This window comes from Gouania willdenowi, chromosome 15, assembly GCF_900634775.1.
Source record: "Gouania willdenowi chromosome 15, fGouWil2.1, whole genome shotgun sequence".
In the NCBI taxonomy this organism is placed as follows: Eukaryota; Metazoa; Chordata; class Actinopteri; order Blenniiformes; family Gobiesocidae; genus Gouania; species Gouania willdenowi.
The window spans coordinates 19,602,527-19,625,900 of record NC_041058.1 but is presented as its reverse complement, the minus strand read 5'-3'; the positions used below and the strand labels follow the sequence as shown (position 1 = coordinate 19,625,900).

Genomic DNA, 23,374 nt, shown 5'->3' with positions numbered 1-23,374 from the left:
AGAGTTGGAAGCCACCACCAATGCTCAAACCTACAACCTCTACTCTAAGACGCTATTTATGCACTATGGTACAACCCAGTATTTTCATTGTATATATGTCATGGAAAAAACTCCAAAAATTAACTATTTTTTACCATGAAATATGAACAGAACCCTCTGCCTTTTACTATAATATAAGACAAGAATCAGAACAATAGGTTAAAAAAAAAAAAAAGACCATGGCTCGAGTGTCTCTTAGAACATTTCTTTTATTTAAAAACCAATGATAACAATAGTCTTGAAAACATGAGCAGTCAGGAATATCCATGAGAATTAATTCCAGGGAAAGCTCAGGCTCTGATCATCATTCAAGGGACTGTTTTTGTTTTCCATATTTTTTTAAACAAAATAATTGCTGTCACATTTGAACCCACTTTCTTGTCATGCTGCCTTTGCCATCACGGATTCTGTTATCTCCTATACTAATAGTGTTAATGTCGATCATATACAACACAGGGCTACTGTGCATGAAACAGATGCACAAAAACAGTAGTCTGTGCTCGGTGTTTACTTCACATAAACCTACAACTGGTAGGTGAAGCTCCAGTTTCTCCTTCTGTTCAAGTATCTGAGAATCACAGCCCCTAGAGTCACCATAAAGAAATACTGCCACAGAGTCTAGTAACATTGAGATATCAGATAATATTAGTAATAATTATTGTTGGAAACCTGATTTTCATAATTCTCATTACGAATGGCTGACTAACCCACTTTTCTTGGCCCCAGTCGGAAGACTATAACATTATTTTATGGCTTAAACTACTTTGATCTTAAAAAAGTTTGAAGTATGGTTTCAGTTTTCTTGAATGCTATTTTTACAGTAATTCACAAGAATATGATCCCCAAATTCTTTACATCTCTTCTCAGCAAAGTCAAGCACTGAGACATGGTTCAGATCTAAATCTTATATACTAACTGGTGCAGATGAAACTGAACTTGCTCTAGACTCTCTGGTTTTTCGTGTCGGTATGGTGACAACACAGCATGAAATGCCAACTGTCGCTTCTGGCAATTCATCATCCTCAGTCCATTCATTCAGGTCGGGGTTGTAAACCTGAATGCATTTCTTATACTTCTTCTCTCCCTCGTTCCATCCTCCAAGGATATATATCTTGCTGTTCAAAATAGAAACACCAGCTGTGCTCACCCCCGTGTGCAGAGGTGTGCAGTAGCTCCACTGCCCATTATGAGGATTGTAGGACTCGACTGTGAGGACATCCACCCTTTCTCCACGACCTCCAAGTTGGCTGCCTCCAATGACATAGGCCCTGTCTCCCGCCGTGGCAGCACAGTGCCAGCCTCTGGGCGTGCTCAGACTGCTCTTGTCCTGCCAGGTGTCAGTAGAAGGGTCGTACGAGCACACTGCCCTGGAGTAGGCATTGTTGATGTAACCTCCAGATACAAGGATCTTGCCATCAATGATGGAGCTACCATGGCAGCAGCGTGGTACCTCCATGGGTGCTTTCATCTGCCACTGGTTGGATGATGGGACGTAGCACTCTACGGAGGCCTGAACTCCATCAGCATTTCGCCCTCCAACAGCAAATAAGAGGCCATTGAATGTGTTGAGGCTAAAGTGGGTACGTCTTTGGATCATGTTGGCCAGATGAATCCAGTTGTTAAATCGCGGGTCATACCTAAAGAACATGATATACAGTAAGCCTTTGAGATTTCTTTGCCAAGAAATGCAGTAGGGGTATTTAAAACTGTTAGCTCATACCTGCAGAAGTTGCTGACAGCATGTTTTGCCTGGTTCCTCGCATCATTCTGGTCCTCACCTCCAGCCACATACAGGAACCCGTCCAGGACTGCCACACACTGATTGAAGCTCTTTGCTGGCATTTCGGTAAGCTTATTCCACACATTGTCTGAATCTCTGTAGAGAACCTCTTTGCTTAGAGACTTTTCCGTCAGCGCAGGGCGTCCTCCAACTGTGAGAAGTACTCTGAGGCCGCCACGTACCTTTGTTCTGCGTGATTGGAGGATGTTCTGTTGGTATGGCAGCAGGTGATAATTCATTGCATCAACGAGGAGACGATGGCACTCATGGTCTTGCATCATCCTGGGCGCACTCTGGACATGATTTACCAGGTCTTGTGCAGAGATGGTGCCAAAGCGGATGTGAGTTAGGAGATCTGCTGCATACTTCAATCTCTTTTCATCAAAGTCTAACCATTTCATGGCAATCTGGAAGGCTGTGACTTCAGAAGGGAGCTGCAGGGAATCATCAGAAAGGAATTCACTGATTTGTTCATACGTGAGCTTCAAGAACTGCTCCATTTCAGAAAACTCAATGAAGTTCTCCCTCATGAACTTTTGTGCCGCTGCCTTGGTGTCTTTGAGGTCGTAGGCATCAGCAATATTTGCCACATACATGCAATTCTCCACGGTCAGCTCTTGCATTAGGAAATCACTACACATCTTCACTAAAGTACCAATCTGCAGCAGAATGGCTGCAGCAATGGTGCTACCTATGCTGTAGAGTGATAGGGTGAGCTTTCCTGAATATGCATAGGTTATAGCAGTTGCAAGACCGACTGGGGAGAGGTCGTTGAGGTCAATCTTCTGGAGGGTTGGGTCCTTCTTTAAGATTTCTCTGATGTACTCGCTGCAAGAGGCCATCACAACCTTGTGGACATCAAAGGACTTTGATTTGGTGGCTACTGCTAGATCACAAAGGAAACTATCATGCCTCATGGTACTCAAACCTTCCAAGAGGTTTGGGGCATATGCAGAATCTGTGACTTCGGTTGAAATGCAGCTGAAGCCATTTCCTCCTTCCATCAGTGTGTTTAACCCATTTATCTTGTTCATGGGGCTGTTTTCAACAATGATGGTCATGTCATTTATGTCCCCTTTGCTCTTTTTGGTGGTCTTGTTCTTTTTGGGTGCCATGGCTGTTGCAGCACACCACACGCCAGACCCTCTGAAAGTACACATGCCACAACATTTGATTTTGATTGGAAATACAAGTCGGAATGTATACAAAATAAATTGACCAAATAAAGTAGTTTCAAACCCTTCTGGTAAAGAATAAACACTAAATTTGTCCTCTGTCACTGTTATATGTTGGAACAAACCTGCCTAGTAATGTCAGATTTAGCTTAAGTTGCTTCTAAGAGGAACGATAAGACTGCGGAGTTTTAAAAGCGTGCATATTCTGAGATAATGCTGAAGTTTGGGAGCACATAAACATGTGCCCTCTTTGCATCTGTCACAGTTTATCAGGAGTACATCCAGGAATAGCCACACTGGACGGCTCACCCATGACGTTCCTTTTATAGACTTTGAGACATGAGGAGCAGGCCTCATGTTCTCTGACCGAATTTTAGGTTCACATTTGGGCAAAACATTTTAAATGTAAAAAAAGAAATCTTGCAAAAAAACCTCCACAATGCATAGGTTTGTCCTGAATGCATTTTTTTTGTGACACCGTCTAGTCATTCAAAATATTTATTCAAAAACAGCTTCTCAAAAATATTTCACCATGACCATTTTTAACATTAAAAACTACAGATTTCAATGGACAATGTTCAGGCATATCTGTAGAACCAGAACTCAGTCTAAAAATTCATAATGACTTGAAAAACAAAATCACATGTAATAAAATATATAATCTTGGGAAATAAAGAAATCAACCTTGGTTTCCGAAATCAGTCAGACATGGAAAAGCCCCACTTACCCGGGAAATAAAGTTTAGGCTGGAAAAGAAGGGACCTGTGCCTCCAGTTACTGGAGAAGGAGAGAGAGAGCAGTCGTCACCCCCAGCTGAAAGGACCGTGCAGTTAACTCCTCCTCTGTCCAACAGCTGCCAATCAAAAAAGCATCGTAAACAAGCATGTGGCACAGGGCAGGATATTAGGAACCAGAGGGCAGCAGCACATTTCCCTGAGGAGCAGTTTGATTATTAATAAAAACATTTTTTTAATTACAATTAAAATAATAATAATAATAATAATAATAATAATAATAATTATTATTATTATTATTATTATTTTAACATTCAATGCATGAAACATCATATTTCAAAAAATGCTCTAAAGAGATCTTTTATCGTAGCCTATATTTATAGCTCATGAATTTAATTATTTTCTTCCCATTAAAGTATCTATTTGTTATTTATAATGAGGTATTTTGTTTAATCGTAATCTATTCTGCCTGGATTTAGTTGATTGTTGTTTGTTTCATTGTGAACTTGTTTAAATTGTTTGAATGCATTTAAAATGTTGGTCTACACAAATAATATCAGGATAGTTGAACAAAATATTTTCATTTAAATGTTCACCTGCACTACTCATCAATGCACTACTGCACTATTATCTTATTATTATTATTGTATTTTTTTCATTCCATTATTATTATTATTATTATTATTATTATTACTATTATTATTATTATTATCTTGTTATTTTATTTAGTTTGCACATATTAGTCTAACTACTCTTTATATTTATACTTCTTTTTTTTAATTTATTTTTCTTTTTTCTAGTTAATTATTATTAGTCTAACTACTCTTTATTTTTGTTTATACTTCTTTTTTATTTATTTTTCTTTTTTCTAGTTGATTGTTATTATTAGTCTAACTACTCTTTATATTTATGTTATGTTATACTTATTTTTTTATTTATTTTTCTTTATTCTAGTTGATTGTTATTATTTAATGTTTACACTATCAGAGAGCACAGTTCACCAAGACAAATTCCTCGTGTGTATTCAATACATTACTTGGTCAATAAAGTTGATTCTGATTCTGAAATTAAATCAAATTGTGAATTTTGAATCCTATATTTAATAGAAACCCGGACTTCTCCTTTTCAATGAATTTTGATGATATACTGTTTTATTATGAACAAATGCAATAATCCAAAAAACAATATCACATCAAACAAAAGATTTGATGCAGATGGCTTCCCTCCAGAAAAAAAACAAACAAACAAAAACTAAACAATTACATATAATACTGCATACACAAACTTTTTGTGTTCGAAAGGGAGTGGGTGGCAGTATAAACTTATTAGTTTCACCCCTTTTCCTACAATACTGTTACAAATAATCAATTTTCAGCATCCTGTTTTCCAAAAATTGCTTCTATAAATACATTCATTTTTGTCATATCTTTATATGATTTTTATTAAATACACAAAGAAAACGTCAAACACTTTACAAACTTTCAAAATTGTCAAACAACGTAAATATATTTCCTATATATTTTCTTTTAAATTACTTGATATCTGCACACACTCTTTTCCAAAGGCGTTCCCGTCTCTCGCAGCGTCGTGACGTCACAGACGGTGGCGGCTCCGCCAATTATAACGGAGGCGTGATCAGCGCGCGTGCGGACCGGTGTGTGGGCACACGCAGTCGCACGTGAGTCGCCGTGATGGCCAGCAGCGCTGATGTGGTGAAGAAAATCGTGCGGCTCAAACTTCAGCTGTCTGACACCGCAGAGCCTGGCACGGTAGACACACATGAACAATATCAATAAGAATCACTGGGTTTGTTAAGATGACGTCAATCTATTTAATTCTTTACTGTCAATTATATGTTTGAAACAAAATCACTCACAAAGCCACAACTACTACTTTTTAAGGAGTTGTTGGTTCACTCTTTAATTCTAATAATTATATCAGTTGCGTCAGACCAGCAGTAACTTGGAAAAGTTAGGACGTGTGTGTTTCAACATGCAACACTGTATTTTTCTTAAGTTATTGTTTAATTTTCATTGCATTTAATAGGAAATTCCCACATTCTTATAGACTAGCCATCACCTAGCAACTTCTAACTGATTGTAAAACATGGAACATGTTTGTACAGTTTTGTAAAAATCCCCTTCACGTTTAAAAACAAAACCCATATCCGATCACAATAACACCACATTTGCAGCTTTCTATCTGTATCACTTCAACACCTTTGTCACAATGTTTTAGTGAAAATAAACATCCAGTGAGAGTCCTGAATGTTGTTATTGGTTTTCGTCATTAATAATGTGTTGAATCTGCCAATTTGACGGTAGGCCACTTCCTTGCTGCTACTGCATTCCCTCTGGGCTATAGTGGTTTCTGTTTAAATGGGAGGTTGCTGGGAATGTGGCTATTATTGGCAGCTTCTCCAGTTGGTCACATATGTTTGCTGCTCGTCAATATTGAAGGAGGGAGTATCCAGCTTTAACCCTGCTCTGTTTTGGTGTACCAACACATATTTAGTGATATTGGATTCCTTGAGACAAAGTCAAGTTAAGGGTTTTTTCAAATGCAGGAAGTGAACACATTAAATACTAGGCACCACAACAGTCAGCAATAGCATCAGCCATTTATAGTTCACAGTAAAAGGAGCAGGCCGTGATGCTGTGTGAGGCTCCCATACATAGCATCTACTCTGAATGCACAGTCAGCAACTACGGTCATCCAAAACCAGGACTGCCATATTTGGCATGTGCTTTTCTTCAGTATATCCTGTCTTTCAGCTGGTTTTTGTCATAAATTATACAGTCATGTTTAACCACATTGAACGGCAAGTAGATTTCAGATTCATGGGTTAATGGGATAATGTTCTTTCCAGGTTCTAAAAATCCTGCAGAAGCTGAGCAAACTGGATATCACAATAGACATACTTGCTGTGAGTCTCATAATATATATACATACATACATTTGTCTTGATGCATATTTAAATGTGTATGATATAACTGATGCATTCTAGGAAACTGGAATTGGCAAAACGGTTAATTCCTTCAGGCGACATGAAGAGGCCGGAGAAATTGCCAAGTCGCTTGTATATGGCTGGAAACGACTGGTCCCCAGTGAATCAGTGAGGTAAACACTTTTGCACTTTGTTTTATTGTCATATAATTTATTATATTATGGCCCCAATCTTGTGTTTGGTGTAATATATCCATATACGGCACAGCACTTGAAATCAAATCAACAATTTGTCCTGTTTACCTGCTAAAGGTTAAATGAACAGCCAAGGCTTAATGGTGCATATGAAGTGCTGTTAGGCGTTGAACTTGCACAATGTCAGTCATCATGCAATGTAGCTATTTTGTTTCTATTTTTTTATGCGTTTTAAATCCTAATCTGGATTTGCAGCCCTGTTGTCGATAAAGGCTTGACCGAAGGTGTTCCCATGAGAGATAACCAATGGGATCGAAGCTTTTCAGATGATGAACGCCTGGCTCAGGATGATGTGAATAATAATTCCTTAAAAGTGCGCAGCAAGAATCAAGATTCCTCAGAAGATGAAACGGAGTGTAAAACTCCACAAAGGAAACCTGATAAAGAGGACAAAGAAGAGAAAAAGCGGAAAAGAAAAGAGAATAATAACAAAACATCTGAAGTACTTCAGGAAAACCTTGGTATTGCGCAAAAGGACGTTGTTACAAAGAAAACGGAAAACCTTGAAGACAAACGCGACAGCTCCGTTGTAACAAAGAGGAAGAAAAACTGCCAAAAGGAGGAAAAACAAGGAGAACAAGAATGTTTGTTCGGGAGCTCAGAGGATACTCGTCAAAGATCAAAATCGGACTCCAGAGAGAAACGAAAAGGGCCTTCAGAGAGTGGACAATTTAGGTCAGAAAGGGACTCAAAAACTAGTCAAAGTCATTCAGGAATTCATCAGAAGAAGAATAAAGAAAGTAAAGATCCCAGTTCATGTGAGATTAGTGATCAACGCTTGAGAAAAGGAATGAAGCAATCAGAGGCGCACAATGAAAAACGTAGAAAATCAGATGACAAACCTCTCAGTTTGTCCAGTAAAGAGTCTGATGATAAAAATCAGTCAAACCACAGAAAGGCCAAAAGAAAGCATGGAAGTAACAGTGACCTGGAGAAACCTGCCATGTCATTTGAGTCTTACCTAAACTATGACGAGACTGTGCTGAAGATGAAGGAACGAAGTGGATCAAAGAAGTCCTCCAAAAAAATAAAAACTCTTGTGAAAAAGCAAAAAAGTAAAGATTCTACCGTGAATGCTATCAAGTCTCCGACCAGCTCTCCAAAAAAGGTACACTTGAGAATAATCTTTAACCTTAAATTTTTACTTTGTGAACAGTCGATGAAAAAGTTTTTGAAGTTTCAGGAGTCTGTGATGCACTTGATGGACATTCCTTTACCTGCTGCTCTACCTGAATGTGATGATCTCTCCACTATGGATTACTTTAAAACTAAAGGTACTGTACATTAAACATGTAAAATTTTCCATGATTTCCATCTGATCTCGACTATTCTGGTTTTATAGCCGAGAAAGTGTGGTCCGATGTTTGCGACGTCTCCGAGGACTCTGCGGTCTTCACCGGCCAACGACTTAACAAGAAGATGCAAGTCTACTCTGGGGCCAAGAGCACCAGCCTCCCGTCGATGATGACACTGTACCACCAGTGTATCCGCACGCTTCAGAACAATATCAACTGTAAGTTATGCTTCAGAAGAATTCTGGCACAGTTCCTGAGGCTGGTCTGGGTATTGGATTGGTATTTAGGTGGGGGGGGTCTCTTCTCAGTGCTTTTTGAGACCGGTGGAGTCCCGTTTGAAATCCTAGAGCCTGTGCTGGAGAGGTGCACACCAGAGCAGCTGCTACGCATTGAAGAATTCAACCCAGTAAGAATGTGTTGTATGGTCACATACTGTGCAGACACATAGTTTTAGTTCATAAACTGATTTGTCTAATAATTGCAAACATCAATAATTCAAAGTGAGGGAAGAATGAGTATTTATATTGATATGAAAATAAGACATAAAAGCTTTAAATACTGTAATGCTTAGAGGAGTTTCTTGTTTGCCATATGCTTTGTAGGCTTGTTTCTTATCTTCTAAACTCTGTCTAGACAATAAATGCCAAATACCATCATATCTATCTGTGGGTAATTTTTTCAAGAATCAGCATAAATCTCTATCCATTTAGCTGATTCATACATTTTTCTGTCCTCTGTCTCCTTCCTGTTTTCTTATGAAGAGACACAATTTCAAGAGAAATATAAAAATACTAGTGAAAGGAAACTCAAATAAAAAATACAAGTTAATTTCCTCTCTAAATTAGATTTTCCTTTTGTTCCTTATTTGCTGAACAGAAAAGTGCTGGACCCAATTCTTGGGTAAACTATAGTTTAGCCCTTTGGCTATCACATGTTGCATTAAGTTTTCAGCCACAAAAATCTCTCTTGGCATTTAAGAAAAATGTTAACATTCAACCTAATTTTTAGGCAAACGCACTGAAAAGAGCTGAATCCACATGTGCTATTTGTAAAGTCTCTTCATTCTATAATTTGTTTGATCTCAGATCTACATCGGGGTGACGGACCACTTGTGGGGAAAACACTGTCAGAGGGATTTCAAGGGCTTCAAACTTAATGAATATGAATCCTGGAAGGAGATGTACATCCGGCTCTATGAGGAGAGGGAAAGGAAATTCAAACGACTGACAAAAAGTATAGTCTCGGCACATTCAAGTAAACCTAAAGGTAAGATCCTTTGTTTGACAGAGAAAACACATTCTACATGTTAAAAGTTCCCACAAAATAGAACTGCCTCTTTTTGATGATCTGACTTAATTTGTACTTCCTGAAAAATGGGTCCTATGGCTGCTTCAGTTATGTTTGTGGATACTTTGATTGATTTGATATCCAATACTTCTTTGTTTTCCAGGTCGGCAGGTGAAGATGGCATTTATTCACACGGTTGCCAAGCCACCGAGAGATGTGCGAATTAAGCAGGAAATCCATGGAACTGCATCAGCTCCGCAGCCTCATCCACCCAGGAGCAGGTGTGTCCAACTACTCTTAGGGGTGGACTTACTAAGACAAATAAAGACGCTAAATCACTTGTGTGCCTAAACACTTTGGTGGCGCTATTTCCTTACCTGCTGTAGGGAATTTACTATTGCAGCTCAAATCAGCACATGTGCAGACATACTTGAGACTGTCCTATTCAAATGAGCTTTTTGAGCGTTCAAGATAGAGAATTCAGGAGAGTTGAGTGCACAAAAGCTCAAAATTTAATTTGAAGAAGTTTAATTGGAGGGGATTGTGCAATAGAGCAGCAGGAGGATTGCCCGGTCTGTTGCACAAACCATTGAGTTATGTTGTCAACAAAATACATATAAGAGAAAGTGCTGTTACTTAAATGGACTTATCATTTCATGGCTACTTCAACAGTATTCGTCGCATTGCTCACATCTGCCCATGGAAAACAGGCTCCTTGGCAAAAACCAGAAATCATCCTATTGATCTATTGATAACATTGATCTGAGTTACTGCAGCAACAAAGAATTAGCCTGCAGCACTTGAGGATGAGCTATTGCGGAGCGCACAGATAAAGACAAGATACAAAATAAATGTACAAAATCATACACAAACAGCTCAAGGTTTGATAAATCTGATTGCATATACTGCATTATTATTATCCCTCACCACAAAGTGTTGTGGAAGGGGGGTATACTGTAGGTTTGAGCTCCGTCCATCAGAGTTAAAGGGGACAACTTTTCTCAGAAACTATTTAAGATAGGAAACTAAATTTGGTGTGTGGTTTCAGGGTATCAATACCTTGATGGAGTTTGAAAATGAGAAGCGCGCAATTATTATTTTATGGAGTTATTGCCCTCGTTTTTGTTTTTTTGCCGGGGACTTTTGATGACTGTCTTCTTGTTGTATTTGCATTTTCTCCTCTTATTATTTTGCATTACACATCTGATCCACCCACTGTGCGCACCATGTTTCTTGCTTGACGGATGCAATCCTGATTGCGTGGGGTTTGCACCGTTTACTAGCATACGCAATGCAGTGCCAGAGCATTCCAGATAATCTTTAAAGGACTTAAAAGCAATTTTGAGTCATTCAAGGAAATCATGCAATCAGTGACCACTAAATGAGAAGAGTAGCAGCTTTACAGGGTCATAACCTGTTAGAAGGATATATGTGATAAGTGTGCTATATGCTTTAGGCACAATGCTGGACAACGTTAAAATTGGAGAAATGTTTTTTCCAGACTCTTTTGTTGTCTGTCGGAATGGAGCAGCATGCTAAATTGATTATTGTGCTAAAAATTGTAATAATTTTCTGTTTCGAGTGGTAAGTTTCAGGACAGCCAGCTGAGAGCAACGAGTCAACAAGTTGAACCCAATAAGTCAAGCAGCAGCTCTGCTGGAAACACTCAAGACCCTCGCAAAAAGACAAGTAAGCTGAAAAATAAAAGGTTGTTGGTTTGCGTTGTTTAAAAGCTGTATGTTTAGTCAGTTGATCAAGATTGGTGTACTTTTTATTTTATTTTAAATACATTTATCTTAATTTGTGTGTGTAACTAAACATTAACACATTGTGTCTATTTGTGTTCTTTGTTGCAATGCTTGTATGTGTGTTGTATTCGTTACACCTGCAGCAAAAATATTTGGTATATGTACACAAATGTTTACTTGGTAATTATTTATGCATTATTTGACAATACCCCATGGAGTAGTTTGAAAAAGTAGGTTTACTAATAATCCTTAAGATTACAATAGGGTTCCCTAGCAACGCTGGCCGCTCCCCAGGCCCCGCGGGCTTGGCCCCCTAATTATGAACCACTTGGCCAAATTACAACCAGACATACAGTATGTTTAGTACAAGAAACTAATTTCTCTAAGACCAAAATAAAACAAATAAAAACACAATTATTACTGTAACTATAATCACAGAGTTGTTTCTATTCTGGTAATAAACTGTCATTTGTACATAATCTTACAGTTACAGACCCAAAAATGCATAATCATTAATATATCAATCAACAATAACCCCATCACTATCTGTAATCTTTACGGTCCTGTAACATTCACTCTAAATAAAACCACTTCATACAGATTTAACACCAGATGATGCTTCGACACATCCCTCTTAACCGATACATAGTTTATCTATCTCATAAGAGTGGACATCCTATCTAGAAATAAATGATATTCAAAAAGTAATCTCCTTCGATTTTATGGGAAACAAAGCAGTACTAAAAGGCAGAATGGTTCAATTCTCCGTACACACACACGCAAAAAGGAAAAAATGAAACAAGAAGCAAAACTGGAACAAAAAAAAATTGAACATTTAAAGGACATCATCGCAATCAACCCAACGGAAGAATCCCATTAACTCACTGAAATCCTGAACAATCAATTCCACCTCCACAGACAAGAACACGTCCAACAATAAATCTGGAAAATACTTAGCAAACCAAGTACAGCAAAACAAAGAAAAACTGTTTCCAAAATAACAACTCCAGGAAACTAACCAACAAACTCACCTGAAGAAATAACATTTTACTTTATGCACTGGTTACATCACATATTTAAGGTATTAATTAATAGTTATTGCGCCTTCAACTACACGGTCCAATTACTCAAAACAATAAGTGACACTCTTCTCTGTTGGATGAACTTGCCACACTTTAATTGGCAGAATAGCATCAATAAAAATGCCAATATTACCCATAATATCTCTTCAATATGATCCCATTCAAACCCACCCAGGTTGCAAATCAACTACAATACATATTTTAACAGACAGTGAACAACCAGCATCTTTTTAGACAATAAACTACTTTCATTTTCTCACCTGGTCCAGGTGTGTGGCATCAGGAGCAATCAATATGTTGAATACCTCCAAATCATCCATTCATGCCATATGTAACACTGTGGACGTTGATGTTCGTCTCTTACAAACTAGCTCAGAATTCATCAATATAACCTCTACAAACAACCAAAAAAAACCTGTCAAATTTCCAAAATAATATCAACATTTTTCCGTGGCTGGTTGGTGGGGATCTCTCTTCTTTGGGCTCCATCCCAGGATGAGTGATGGCCAAGTGAATATTATGTTAATATAATTTGAAGGATGTATCAGGATGTAGTATTACGTTGTTTGTTTGTCCTGCATGTTGCAAAATTAAATGAAGGAAAAAAAAAAAAAAAATCACAGCTTTCAATAATAGCCACTTACACACATTATTTTGTTGCACCTATGATGTGTTGACTGATACTTTATTCCTCTTATTTTTCCAGGAGTTGCACCAATGATGGCGAAGTCTCTTAAGGCCTTCAAGAAGCAACTGCAACGCAGATGAACTCTTTATTGCACCTTGTAGTGGGATGCACAGAAAATGAGCTCAGTCTTGGAATAAATAATGATCTAGTCTGTATTATTTATCTACAAACAGGCAGTATTCCAATTGCCCACTTTGTTTTTGTGAATTAAATTCCTCGTTAAATGGATAATAAAGTCAGCAAAGTCAAATGACTTGAGTAGTCTTTCAACTTCAGGTTTGTTTTTTTTAAAGATGTGTAGTTCCCTCGAGTGGATACATTGACCAAAGTGGTTTTATGGACCTTAAAAAGTGTTAAGCTTTGACATATCTGAAAATGTTCTATTTACATGAAGCTACAAAATCAATCTGTTCTGTTTTTTTTATATATAATTAGTTATAATACATTTTATTTAAAAGTGCTCTTCCAAAGACTCAAAGACACTTTACAGGTTAAAAACAACAGCAAGTACAGTGATTAAAAAAAAATAAATAAATAAAAAAAAATGAATCAGAAAAAAAGAAAATTGGTTTAAAATGTCCTTAAATAAACTTTTTTTAAAAAGTATATTAATGTATTACTAGTTTAATGTTCACTTAATATTTTATTCATTGTTTTAATGTTAAATAATAAACCCCTATTAAAATATATATAGATACTGTATAATACAGGAAAAACTCACTGACAGCGACTCTATTATCTATTTCCCATTGCTTTCTGTGAGCAAGAAAGTTATTTAATGAAATGGAAATATTATACTGTAATTTAGATGATAATCCAAATACTGCAGCAAATTTAAATGATTTGAGTAGTCTTATAACTTCAGTTTTGTTTTTGTTTTTTTTTAAAAAGATGTGTAGCTCCCTCTAGTGGATACATTAACCAAAGTGGTTTTATGGACCTTAAAAATGTTAAGTTTTTGACATTTTTGAAAGTTTTCGCCACTCTTTGAGCAATACATGAAGCAACTAAATCAATGTGTTCTGTTTTTGATCTATAGTTTATTTAAAAGTGCTTTTCCATAGACTCAAAGACACTTTACAGGTTAAAAACAACAGCAAGTACAGTGATTAAAGAAAAATATAAATCAGAAAAAAAAGAAAATGTCCTTAAATAAACTCGTAATTTTGGAAAAATATTAATGTATTACTAGTTTAATATTCATTTGATGTTTTATTAATTATTTTCATGTTAAATAATAAACCCTATTTAAAATGTATATAAATTACAGGAAAAACTTGCTGACGATGACTAATATCTATTGGTTTCCCATTGTTTCGTGTGAGCAAGAAAGTTATTTAATGAAAAGAAAATATATTGTAATTTAGATGAGAATCCAGAATTTGTATTTTTAGGACAATAAAGTAAATTACAGTAAATTACAAGTAATCCGTAAACTCGAGTCATCTGGTGGATTCAGAGTGAAAGCTTACATCGAAACTCCAGAAAAGCTCCAACAGAGTCTATAGACGGCAGAGCTTGAACCCACTCTAAAGGAAATTGATTTATTTCTCCTAATAAATCCTAACTTGCTTATGTAATCTTGAAGTCCCTTCTCAGAACTTTAAGACTTCTCAATATTTTAGCTCAGGCTGGATTTGGCTAACCCTAAATTAATATGTTTACCCGAAGCAAGTGATTTATGTTGTGGCACAAAGGGATTTAATAATTTCTTAAAATATCTTTTCTTTTGCTTTTTTTTTTTTTTCTTAAAATGACATTGCATTAAAAGCTGAATCATGTTGTCACAAACAAGCTGCTCGTCTTCCAAGTCATTTATAATTCTCAATGAGAAGTGCACTTCTGACAGATCTAAATGCTCCGCCACTGCAAATATTTTTTACAAAAGAAGTTAGCCTACTAAAGAATTATCATTTAATAGCCTTGTATACAGAGTAATACAAATAATTGCTCATTGAATTCTGATAAAACAGTTCTAGCAGAAAGCCTAATTTAAGAAATAAAGCAGACAAGATATAAAAAAGAATTATTTTGTTAATGTGCTGACATTATAGGCATTCGAAGAAAACATATAATTCTGTTAATGTCTTTCTACTAGCAGTAGTAGGGGATATACAGTATTTTGATAGGACATCTTTAGGTAAAACAGTGAATTGACAGATAATTAAGCACTACTACTACATTTAGATGAATTAAAATAAAGTAATGTCAGAGAAAATGTCCACCAGAACACTGTATACCATTAGCTTTCTAGGATGGGGCACTCACAGATATACATTTGTGCTCCTTTCTGCATTTCTGTAAGTGAAGCATTAAAGCATTTAACTGATTGAAGATTCTTAATAAGACAGATTTCTAACCATCAAAGTATGGCATGGGTAAAATTGTAACAAATATTTACTTTTGTCCTTTTTTGAAACGATGCTGAGTATATTTGGTTATACTAAAAGGGTAAGTGTATTCGCCTTTTTTTTTTTTTTATTATTTCTTTTAAACAATTTAAAAAATATGAATAAAAATTGTAAGTACCAACAAATGTCACATCAAGAGAAAAATGAAAGATGGCAGATAAAGGGCAGACCATGGAACCCTATAAAACTGGATGATTACGTGGGTGGCATCAACTCATTCTGCACTCAGCCTTTCATCCCCTCCTTCAGCCCAGTGCTGATTAGACTGAAGTGTGTTTGGGAATTTTTGAAGATCAAGACAAATCTGACAGTGATTTGTAACAACTTAACTGCTAATAATCTGATTTAAAAATGTTTTTAAAAAAATGAATTAAATCTGACAAAACATCCCTTTTTGACTTTAGAGTATGGCTTGGTCATATCCCATCTGTGGAATATCAAAATAATAGAGGACTTCAAAAATTACTTTATTTGATCTTTCTTTACTTATCTTAACACTTAATGATTTGCAAACTGAAATGACAATTTTAAATGCAAGTAGGATATATATATATATATATATATATATATATATATATATATATATTATCTGGAACAGAAATATAGAGATCATAATATTAAAAGTCCAGTATTATATTTTTTCACACATCTCCATTTGTTCTAAGAACCCCAACAACATAATATTTGAGTTTTATTTTCCCAAACTCACTTGTTTTTCAGAGTTTTACCCCTCTGAAAAGTCACTTTCTGAGCAGTTCTACAAACAGGCTGATTTGAGGCCTTCTTGCCTATTCATGAGTGGGCGTGTCTATAGACGCGAACTTCATGCCTCGCTTTTGCGAGGAAGATCAGCGATCACCGAAGTGATTTTCTTTTGCTATCCACACACTATTGTTATTGTTTTCAGCCAAAACACTGCACATTACAGTAAAACACATGGCTATTTAAGCGGCTATTGTGGTTGTGAGTCCATCTCAGCTCTTCAGGGTCTGTGTTAATCCAGCAGCAGCAGCAGAGTCAGTCAGCTGCTTCAAAAACTCACTGGAGTGTTAAGTTGCTAAGTCACTTTCTTCTCCTCCTCATCTCTATTAACTACAGGAATAGTGCATTTAAGGTGATGATAATCATTTGTTTTGTCCAACCACTGCAGAATGTGTCACAAACACGTCAGATCAAGTCAAAGGTGATACGAGGTGATATAACGACTATTAAAAATGGAACCGCTCCGGGTTTACACATATGACAAAGTATATTATATATTCTGTATTAAACCGCAGTGTTTGTTATACTTGCGAGTTAGTTTGAGAGGGAGGAGCTCTCATTCTTATAGGGTAGGAGGAGCCAGGATTGTCCGGAGGAGGAGTTTCCACTAGGTGATGTCAAGTAGTGAAAAAAAATCAACTTTGTCCCTCTGAATGAGGTGAAAGAGATGTATATCACTGTAGTAAAACCATTATAATGTAATTTTTTCATAACACTGCCCCTTTAAGCTTTCCAAATCCAGACTAAATTATGTTCCCTGTCACTTTCAAAATCTTCAAGATTTTGCATTGGGAGTCCTGGATGTCAATCTTTAGAACCACATTCTACTATCATATTTTTACTAGCGTGAACTACATCAAATTGAAAGAGCATGTGTGCCTCATTCATGCCAGCTTGCAGTCCTGCGTAAAATTGACAGTTATCTTTAATATTAATCCACGCCTCCAGATCCTTTTTTAAATCATTGTTACACCTACTGACAGCAGTGATTCTTAAAGTGTGAGCTGAGATCCTTCAGACATATTGTGATTTAAATCCCCTCTTATTTACACCATAGACGTCAGCCTGTCACAGTTTAACTCATCACAGCAACTCATCTTCATTTTAGAGGTTAAATTGCATTTCACATGGTTTTTATTTAGTTTAGACAGAAGTCCAAATGTATGGAAGCCCATTTTCACCATTAAAAACTTAAACTTCACCACAGCAATTCATAATTATGAGATAAAACCTGAACATTTGCAGCAACAAAACTGACTGTTATATTTCTTAATAACACTTTGAATAACTTAATTCAAATATTTTGGCTGTTTCTTCAGTTCTTAGAATTCAACACATTGTATATAGTGTCGAAAATAGTGGAACTTTATTGCCAAATGATTCTGTCACATTTTGTGTTTTTTTTTGCAACTTTACATAAAAAATAATGTTGTCATAATTATGACTTTCTTTCTCATAATTATGATTCTCTGTCTCATAATTATGACTTTTTTTCTCATAATTGTGACTTCCCATGGTGATTTTTTTAGTGGTGGAAGCGAGCTTCCATACCGGCTATATATATATATATATATATATATATATATATATATATCTTTTCCAACCTTTCCAACCTTTGAATAGTTTTTTTAAAAATTTTTTTATTATCTGTGTATTATTCTGCATTCATTATGGGAACATGTTGTTCACCTGTTGTGTAATTATGTAATACATTATAACCTTCCAGCTCGTGTTACTTTGTTATTCCACCTGTGTGAACCTGTGGGCCTCTGTAATAAGTGCAGCAATAACTTTTTTCCGGGTCGTTGTTTAGATATTTCCTCCGTGTTTCAGGCCCTCCTCCCCGGACTGTGGTGGCCTCATGTGGGCCTCCTGTGGGTCTCAGCGCCTCACCATGGCCGTCCTGTGCGGGACGGGAACCATCCGGAGGACGGACGGGAGGGCGGGGCGGACAGGAGTGGTGACGTAGGCCTGGAATGAGGGCGTGAATGTTCCGGGTCACAAACTGGACGGGAGAGGAAATTAACGCGAGGACGAGGCGGCTGGGGGTTAAAAACACACCGGGAATATCACGATTATTCGCTTTGACATGTTGCCTGTGTTTTGCAACGCGGGGACGAGCGTTTACGAAGCGAGGAAAGCCGACCTGTGGAGCACAAAGTGAGGCATCGAGGAGGACTCGGTCCCATGTTGGTGTCTGCTGCTCGGACGTGAACTCGGTGGTTATCCGGAGTTCGCGTGAGATTTGTCCCCGGTGTGAGTGCTTGTTCCGGTGAGTCTCGCACGGGACAGTTCAGCAGTAACAATCTGTTGCATCCCGCTCACAGACTCCCACTCCCTCCCTCCCGGGTTGTTTGTTTATCGCACGGCTACGAGCTTTTTCTTCCCCCGTCATGTTCCACTGCATCCCCCTGTGGCGGTGCAACCGTCATGTCGAGATGATCGATAAACGCCACTGCTCGCTGCTCTATGTGCCCGATGAGATTTACCGCTACGGACGGAGTTTGGAGGAACTGCTGCTGGATGCCAACCAACTCAGAGACCTGCCCAAGGTAAGCAGCTCTCGCCCAGCTGAAGCCCTGAACCGGCACACGGTGGTGGGGGTCTACCACACCAGGCTCATCTGAGTAACACAAGCTGAAATCTCCCACTACCACTGGAAGTACGGGGGTCACCAACACGGTGCCCGCGGGCACCTGTTATCCCGCATGGGCCAAGTGAGTGGCCCTCAGGAGCTCTAGTCACCAATGAGCTCCACATAAAATCTGATTGACTTTCCACGATTCAAACTCACAGAGATAAATAAATATGACGAACTTTTTAAAGTGTTGCATATTAGGTGTATGGGTTGTGGTATGTTATATATTATACAAGATATATTTTTAAAAATCCAAGGTGGATTTTCGTAAATTATGACACATTTGTTACATTTTACATTACTGTTATGTTTTACAATGACTCAAAAGTTGTTTTTTAGTATCTAGGAAAATAGGAAGATTACAATTATCTATGAAATGTAATGTAAATGAAACAATTGCATAATTTAGTGTTGCATGTTGAAACTTAACCATTTCCTACTTATTTTAAGTTACTGCTAGTTTTCCTTATTATCTTACCCTTTAATTAAAGTGAAACCGTGAACATTTGGTATTAATGGAGTGCTTTTCAAACTCGTAGCCCTTCAGACTATACTTCAGAACGGTTCAGGGGCCCAATAAGGAGCAGTTTAATCTCAGGAGGGCCACAGATTTTACGCAGGAAAACGAGTAATTTCAACATTATTGTGCCCTATTTTGCACTTCTACAGATACATAAAATATTAAACGTGTAAGAAACTGTCGTTATCCAAGCAAAACGTAATATATATCGATCCCAACAGGATCTTCACTTTAAATTTCCTATATTTTGTGACAATTTCTATTTAATTAAGGGAAATATTTTTTATTGTAAAACATTGAACAATACCCGTGGAAACGATACAAACATGTTGTCTTAACTGCACATGAGGTAGTTATCTCAAATATAAATGAAAAGTTTAGAGCATTGTTGTCCAAAGTACTAAATTATATCAGTTCCTTTAGGCCAGGGGTGTAAAACTCTTTTTAGTTCAGGGGCCAAATACAGAGCAGTTTGATCTTAAGTGGGCCACAGATTTTTACCTAATAAAATTAGTATTTGCAACATTAATGTGCCATAGTTTTCACTATACGTGAATATGTAAGTAACCAACTATATCCAAGCAATATTTAGGTGTATTTAATTAATGTGGCAATACCAGCCTTTCATCGTCCGATCTCGTTAGATCTCGGAATCTAAGCAGGTCTGGGCCTGGTTAGCAGTTGTGGCTATAATAGTAGCTTTCCACCACTAAGTTTGGAGTGAACAAATATTGCCTTAATTCTGTAAAGTGCTTTGAGTGTCTTTGATGAAGCACTATATAAAATTAAATGCATTATTATTATTATTATTATTATTATTATTATTATTATTATTATTATTATTATTATTATTATTATTATTATTAATAATAATAATAATAAATAAGTGACAGATATCAGTCACGACCGGGTATTCACTTTAAATTTCCTAGATTTTATGACCAATATCTATTTAATTAAGGGAAATATCATGTCATAGTTTGAGGAAAATTAAAGGATTTTGAGTTGGTTTTTTTTTCTTCAAAATGACTGCAATCAAGTGATGTGAGTCTCTGCAAATATTGTTGAGTTTCATGTATACGATTCCTGTTTTCTGTCATTTTTACTTTCACCTGCGGAATGATTTGGATGCTCCAAAGGGCCGGATTTGTCCCCCGGGCCATGAGTTTGACACAAGTGGTCTAGACTCTTAAGTATTTATTTTTTTAATGTGAGCTTTTAGCAGATTCCACCCACCCTAAAACCTTCTGTTACAGGTTCCAAACACTGGGACAAGTGATAATGGCTTTAAAACTGAAAGGCCTTTGGTCTCATGTTAAATATTAATATTGTGCATGATTAATGAAGTTCAACAACAAAGGTGTCAAACTTGTTCATTAGCCAAACAAAGCATAGTTTGCTCTGTGAGGGCTGGACCAGAAGAATATTAGCCCACTTTTAAACATTACAATACAAAATAAATAAATAGCATAGATTAGATATAATATAATAATGAATGGGGTTGCAAAGAAAATTTCCACGGTAACAGAAGCACTGTTTTTTGTTGGGAATGTAAAAAAAAAAAAAAAAAAAAGAGTTTTTTTTCATTGAAAATTTCTGTTAGAATTATTCAGTGTTTGGGAAAAAATAAACAACTGTATCATATCCAAACATATATTATTTAAGCATTCATTAGAAATAGTTAAATAATGAAAAAAAACATAACATTTCAACACGGGTTTGAAAAAATCTGGGGATTTTCAAGCTCCAAACTTTTCATTGGAATTAATGGGGAATTTTCTAAATTGAAGGTTGGCTTTTAACAACGATGTTTTGTATAGTTGGCAAACGATTTTAGCATCATCTAAAATGTCAGCATCTGTTAATTTATTTTTATTAAAAATAAAAAAATAATCAAGACAAATCTGTTGTTTGAATTTCAATCAGTTATTTGAAACTTACAGTCACATTCTGGTTAATTCCAATTAGTAATTGTAATGTAAAGTTTATATTTTGAATATTACACAAAGTCCAGAGCATAAGTTCCTTTGGACCTTACCAGAAATCTCCGCCCATTTACAACCCTAATAACACGGAATAAAAATTGACAATAAAACCAAATAACTGCTTTTATCTTTACATGTGTACTATGTAGACCAGGAAACTGTGAGACTTTTCACCTTTGTTTTGTTTCTTGTAGCTAAATTCTTTGTCGTCACTATAATTGTATGTATGCAACAGAAGAAAACTAAGCCAAGTCAGTTCAAGAAATGTAATAACTTTTAAAAAATAAAGTGTTTTTAGACCTGCGTAGTCTTAGAATAGATAAACATTTACCTCATAGTTTGCATGACTAATCAAGAGTAAAACCAAAAACATTTAATTTGATAGAAGATAATTATGTGCAGTGTGTTTGTTTTGTATAGTAATGACCCAAACTAACTGATGCACACAAGACTCAACAATTGCACGTCATGCATTTTCTTTTGTGTCGTCTCCTTTTGTTCAAGAACCATCAGCTTTCAAAGTGATTCACACATGTCTTAATGTTCCATTAAGCAACTGACTGAGCATTTTTTAGTCTATCTGTTCCACACCTGGGGCACATGCACCATACACAGCTGCACTGGCAGCCACAAATAAGATGCCCTTACAGACATATTATTAGATAACAGAATTAGACCTTTAAATAACTTATATCAAGAGTAAATGTAGCCTGTTGTTTTCAAGTGATATGAACGTTTTATTTAGGTTTTTATTGTCCAATACAGGAAGAAAAAGTCCCCAGCTGTGCTTCCTTTCTGACATTTGTATATCCTTAAACTGGAACAATGGCGTAGTGAGTGACTTGGTGCTTTTTTGTCATTCTCATATCCAGCAAAACTGGTTTTTGTTGTTGTGCTCTTTCAGTTTCAGTCTTCGTGTCTTTACAATTCAAGGAATTGGTCTAAATTGCTTCTTCGCAAGTTAATGTTCACAAGATAGTGGAGCATTCAGCAGTGAACTGGCTTTGTACGGATGGTAAAATTACTAGGGCGAAGACACATTTATGCCTTTGGGAGTCTTTTGAAGTATTTCTGTCCAAAATAAGTCAAATAACCTCTCATTTTCTGACTTTATGATAAGCGTTGCAGAGCGTTTGGCTCTATCAAAACAAAGAAGTATGGATTACAAAAATGTTGCACAGAAAAAGGGATGGTTTCTCAACCTGGCCTTAGAAATGAGATGGATCCAAGATGGTGGTTCTTAAACTTTTTTGGCTCTGTTACCCCCTTCCTCTTACTTTTGAATGCAAGTACCTCCTTTGTCCTACTACAACATTTTACTCAGAATTCTGTGAAAAAACAACAATAGAGTGATGATGGAACAAATGAGTGATAACACACGTTGTAAAGAATCTCATTTTGTAACTAAGTGAATAAAACAGTATTTAGTTCTTCCTGAATAGATTTATTTCTTTAGTTTTTATCAGTTACGGTCATTTCACGCCTGATGTGGGACCAAGACTGACCCTTGTATTTTTAGTTCATGTTCTAATCAAGATCATTTTTATCATCATTTTGTGTGTTTTTGTTGTTGTTTGTCTGTTTTTTTTTTTTATTATTCAGTAAATTTTTCTCTCATTTTGTGTGTTTTTAATGTGGTTTTTGTGTGTTGTTGGTATAATCTAAATCTCTCTCAGTGTGTGTCTTTTTGGCGTCAATTGGTTGTTCCTTATGTTGTTTTTGATGTTTCTCTGTTATTTTTGTGTATTTTGTCGTGATCCTGTGTATTTTTCTCTCATTCAGTGTGTCTCTGTCGTTTTGTGTGTTGCTGGTATTAGTGAGTATATTTTGTCTCTTGGTGCGTGTGTCATTTTGTGTATTTTGTTGTCATTGGTCTGTTCTTTTTATTATTCAGTATATTTTTCTCTTATTTTGTGCATTTTTGTTTTCTGAATTGCTGGTAATATTTAGTATAATTGTCATTTTTACCTAGAACTAAACATTACAAAAACCCCATTATTTTAATGTTCATTTGTTAATTTTCCTCCCT

At 36.4% G+C, this 23,374-nt stretch overlaps 3 protein-coding genes across 4 annotated transcripts in view; 2 read left to right on the top strand and 1 right to left on the bottom strand.

The window, feature by feature from the left end:
• Nucleotides 1–724: 724 nt before the first annotated feature.
• Nucleotides 725–3,852, bottom strand: klhl31 (kelch-like family member 31). The gene is made up of 3 exons (XM_028469145.1): nt 3,722–3,852; nt 1,760–2,965; nt 725–1,676 (listed from the first exon to the last, which is right to left on the bottom strand). The coding sequence occupies exons 2-3, from the start codon at nt 2,932–2,934 to the stop codon at nt 944–946; spliced, it is 1,908 nt and encodes a 635-aa protein (XP_028324946.1). The 5' UTR covers nt 2,935–2,965; nt 3,722–3,852; the 3' UTR covers nt 725–943.
• A 1,498-nt stretch (nt 3,853–5,350) lies between these two features.
• eloal (elongin A, like) lies at nt 5,351–13,219 on the top strand. Of its 2 annotated transcripts, none has more exons than XM_028468775.1 (11): nt 5,351–5,497; nt 6,598–6,654; nt 6,736–6,848; nt 7,125–8,037; nt 8,113–8,203; nt 8,272–8,442; nt 8,533–8,630; nt 9,310–9,490; nt 9,675–9,792; nt 11,094–11,200; nt 13,048–13,219. In XM_028468775.1, the coding sequence occupies exons 1-11, from the start codon at nt 5,420–5,422 to the stop codon at nt 13,107–13,109; spliced, it is 1,989 nt and encodes a 662-aa protein (XP_028324576.1). In that variant the 5' UTR covers nt 5,351–5,419; the 3' UTR covers nt 13,110–13,219. The 2 variants fall into 2 exon arrangements, with proteins under 2 accessions (XP_028324576.1, XP_028324575.1); XM_028468774.1 differs by having other exon boundaries at nt 5,352–5,497; nt 8,107–8,203.
• A 4,864-nt stretch (nt 13,220–18,083) lies between these two features.
• The window catches only part of LOC114476996 (leucine-rich repeat-containing protein 1), a 31,863-nt gene continuing 26,572 nt past the window's right edge, over nt 18,084–23,374 (top strand). The window contains exon 1 of the mRNA XM_028469020.1: nt 18,084–18,754. Coding sequence (XP_028324821.1) covers nt 18,596–18,754 — 159 coding nt within the window. The 5' untranslated portion in view covers nt 18,084–18,595. The remainder of the gene's footprint in view (nt 18,755–23,374) is intronic.

Bases quoted from the DNA above. Each gene is read 5' to 3' on its own strand.
- klhl31 (XM_028469145.1), bottom strand. From the start codon at position 2,934: ATGGCACCCAAAAAGAACAAGACCACCAAAAAGAGCAAAGGGGACATA. The intron at 1,677-1,759 runs GTATGAGCTAAC...CATGTTCTTTAG, and splicing joins GCTGTCAGCAACTTCTGCAG to GTATGACCCGCGATTTAACA.
- eloal (XM_028468774.1), top strand. From the start codon at position 5,420: ATGGCCAGCAGCGCTGATGTGGTGAAGAAAATCGTGCGGCTCAAACTT. The intron at 6,849-7,124 runs GTAAACACTTTT...CTGGATTTGCAG, and splicing joins GTCCCCAGTGAATCAGTGAG to CCCTGTTGTCGATAAAGGCT. The intron at 11,201-13,047 runs GTAAGCTGAAAA...TTATTTTTCCAG, and splicing joins AGACCCTCGCAAAAAGACAA to GAGTTGCACCAATGATGGCG.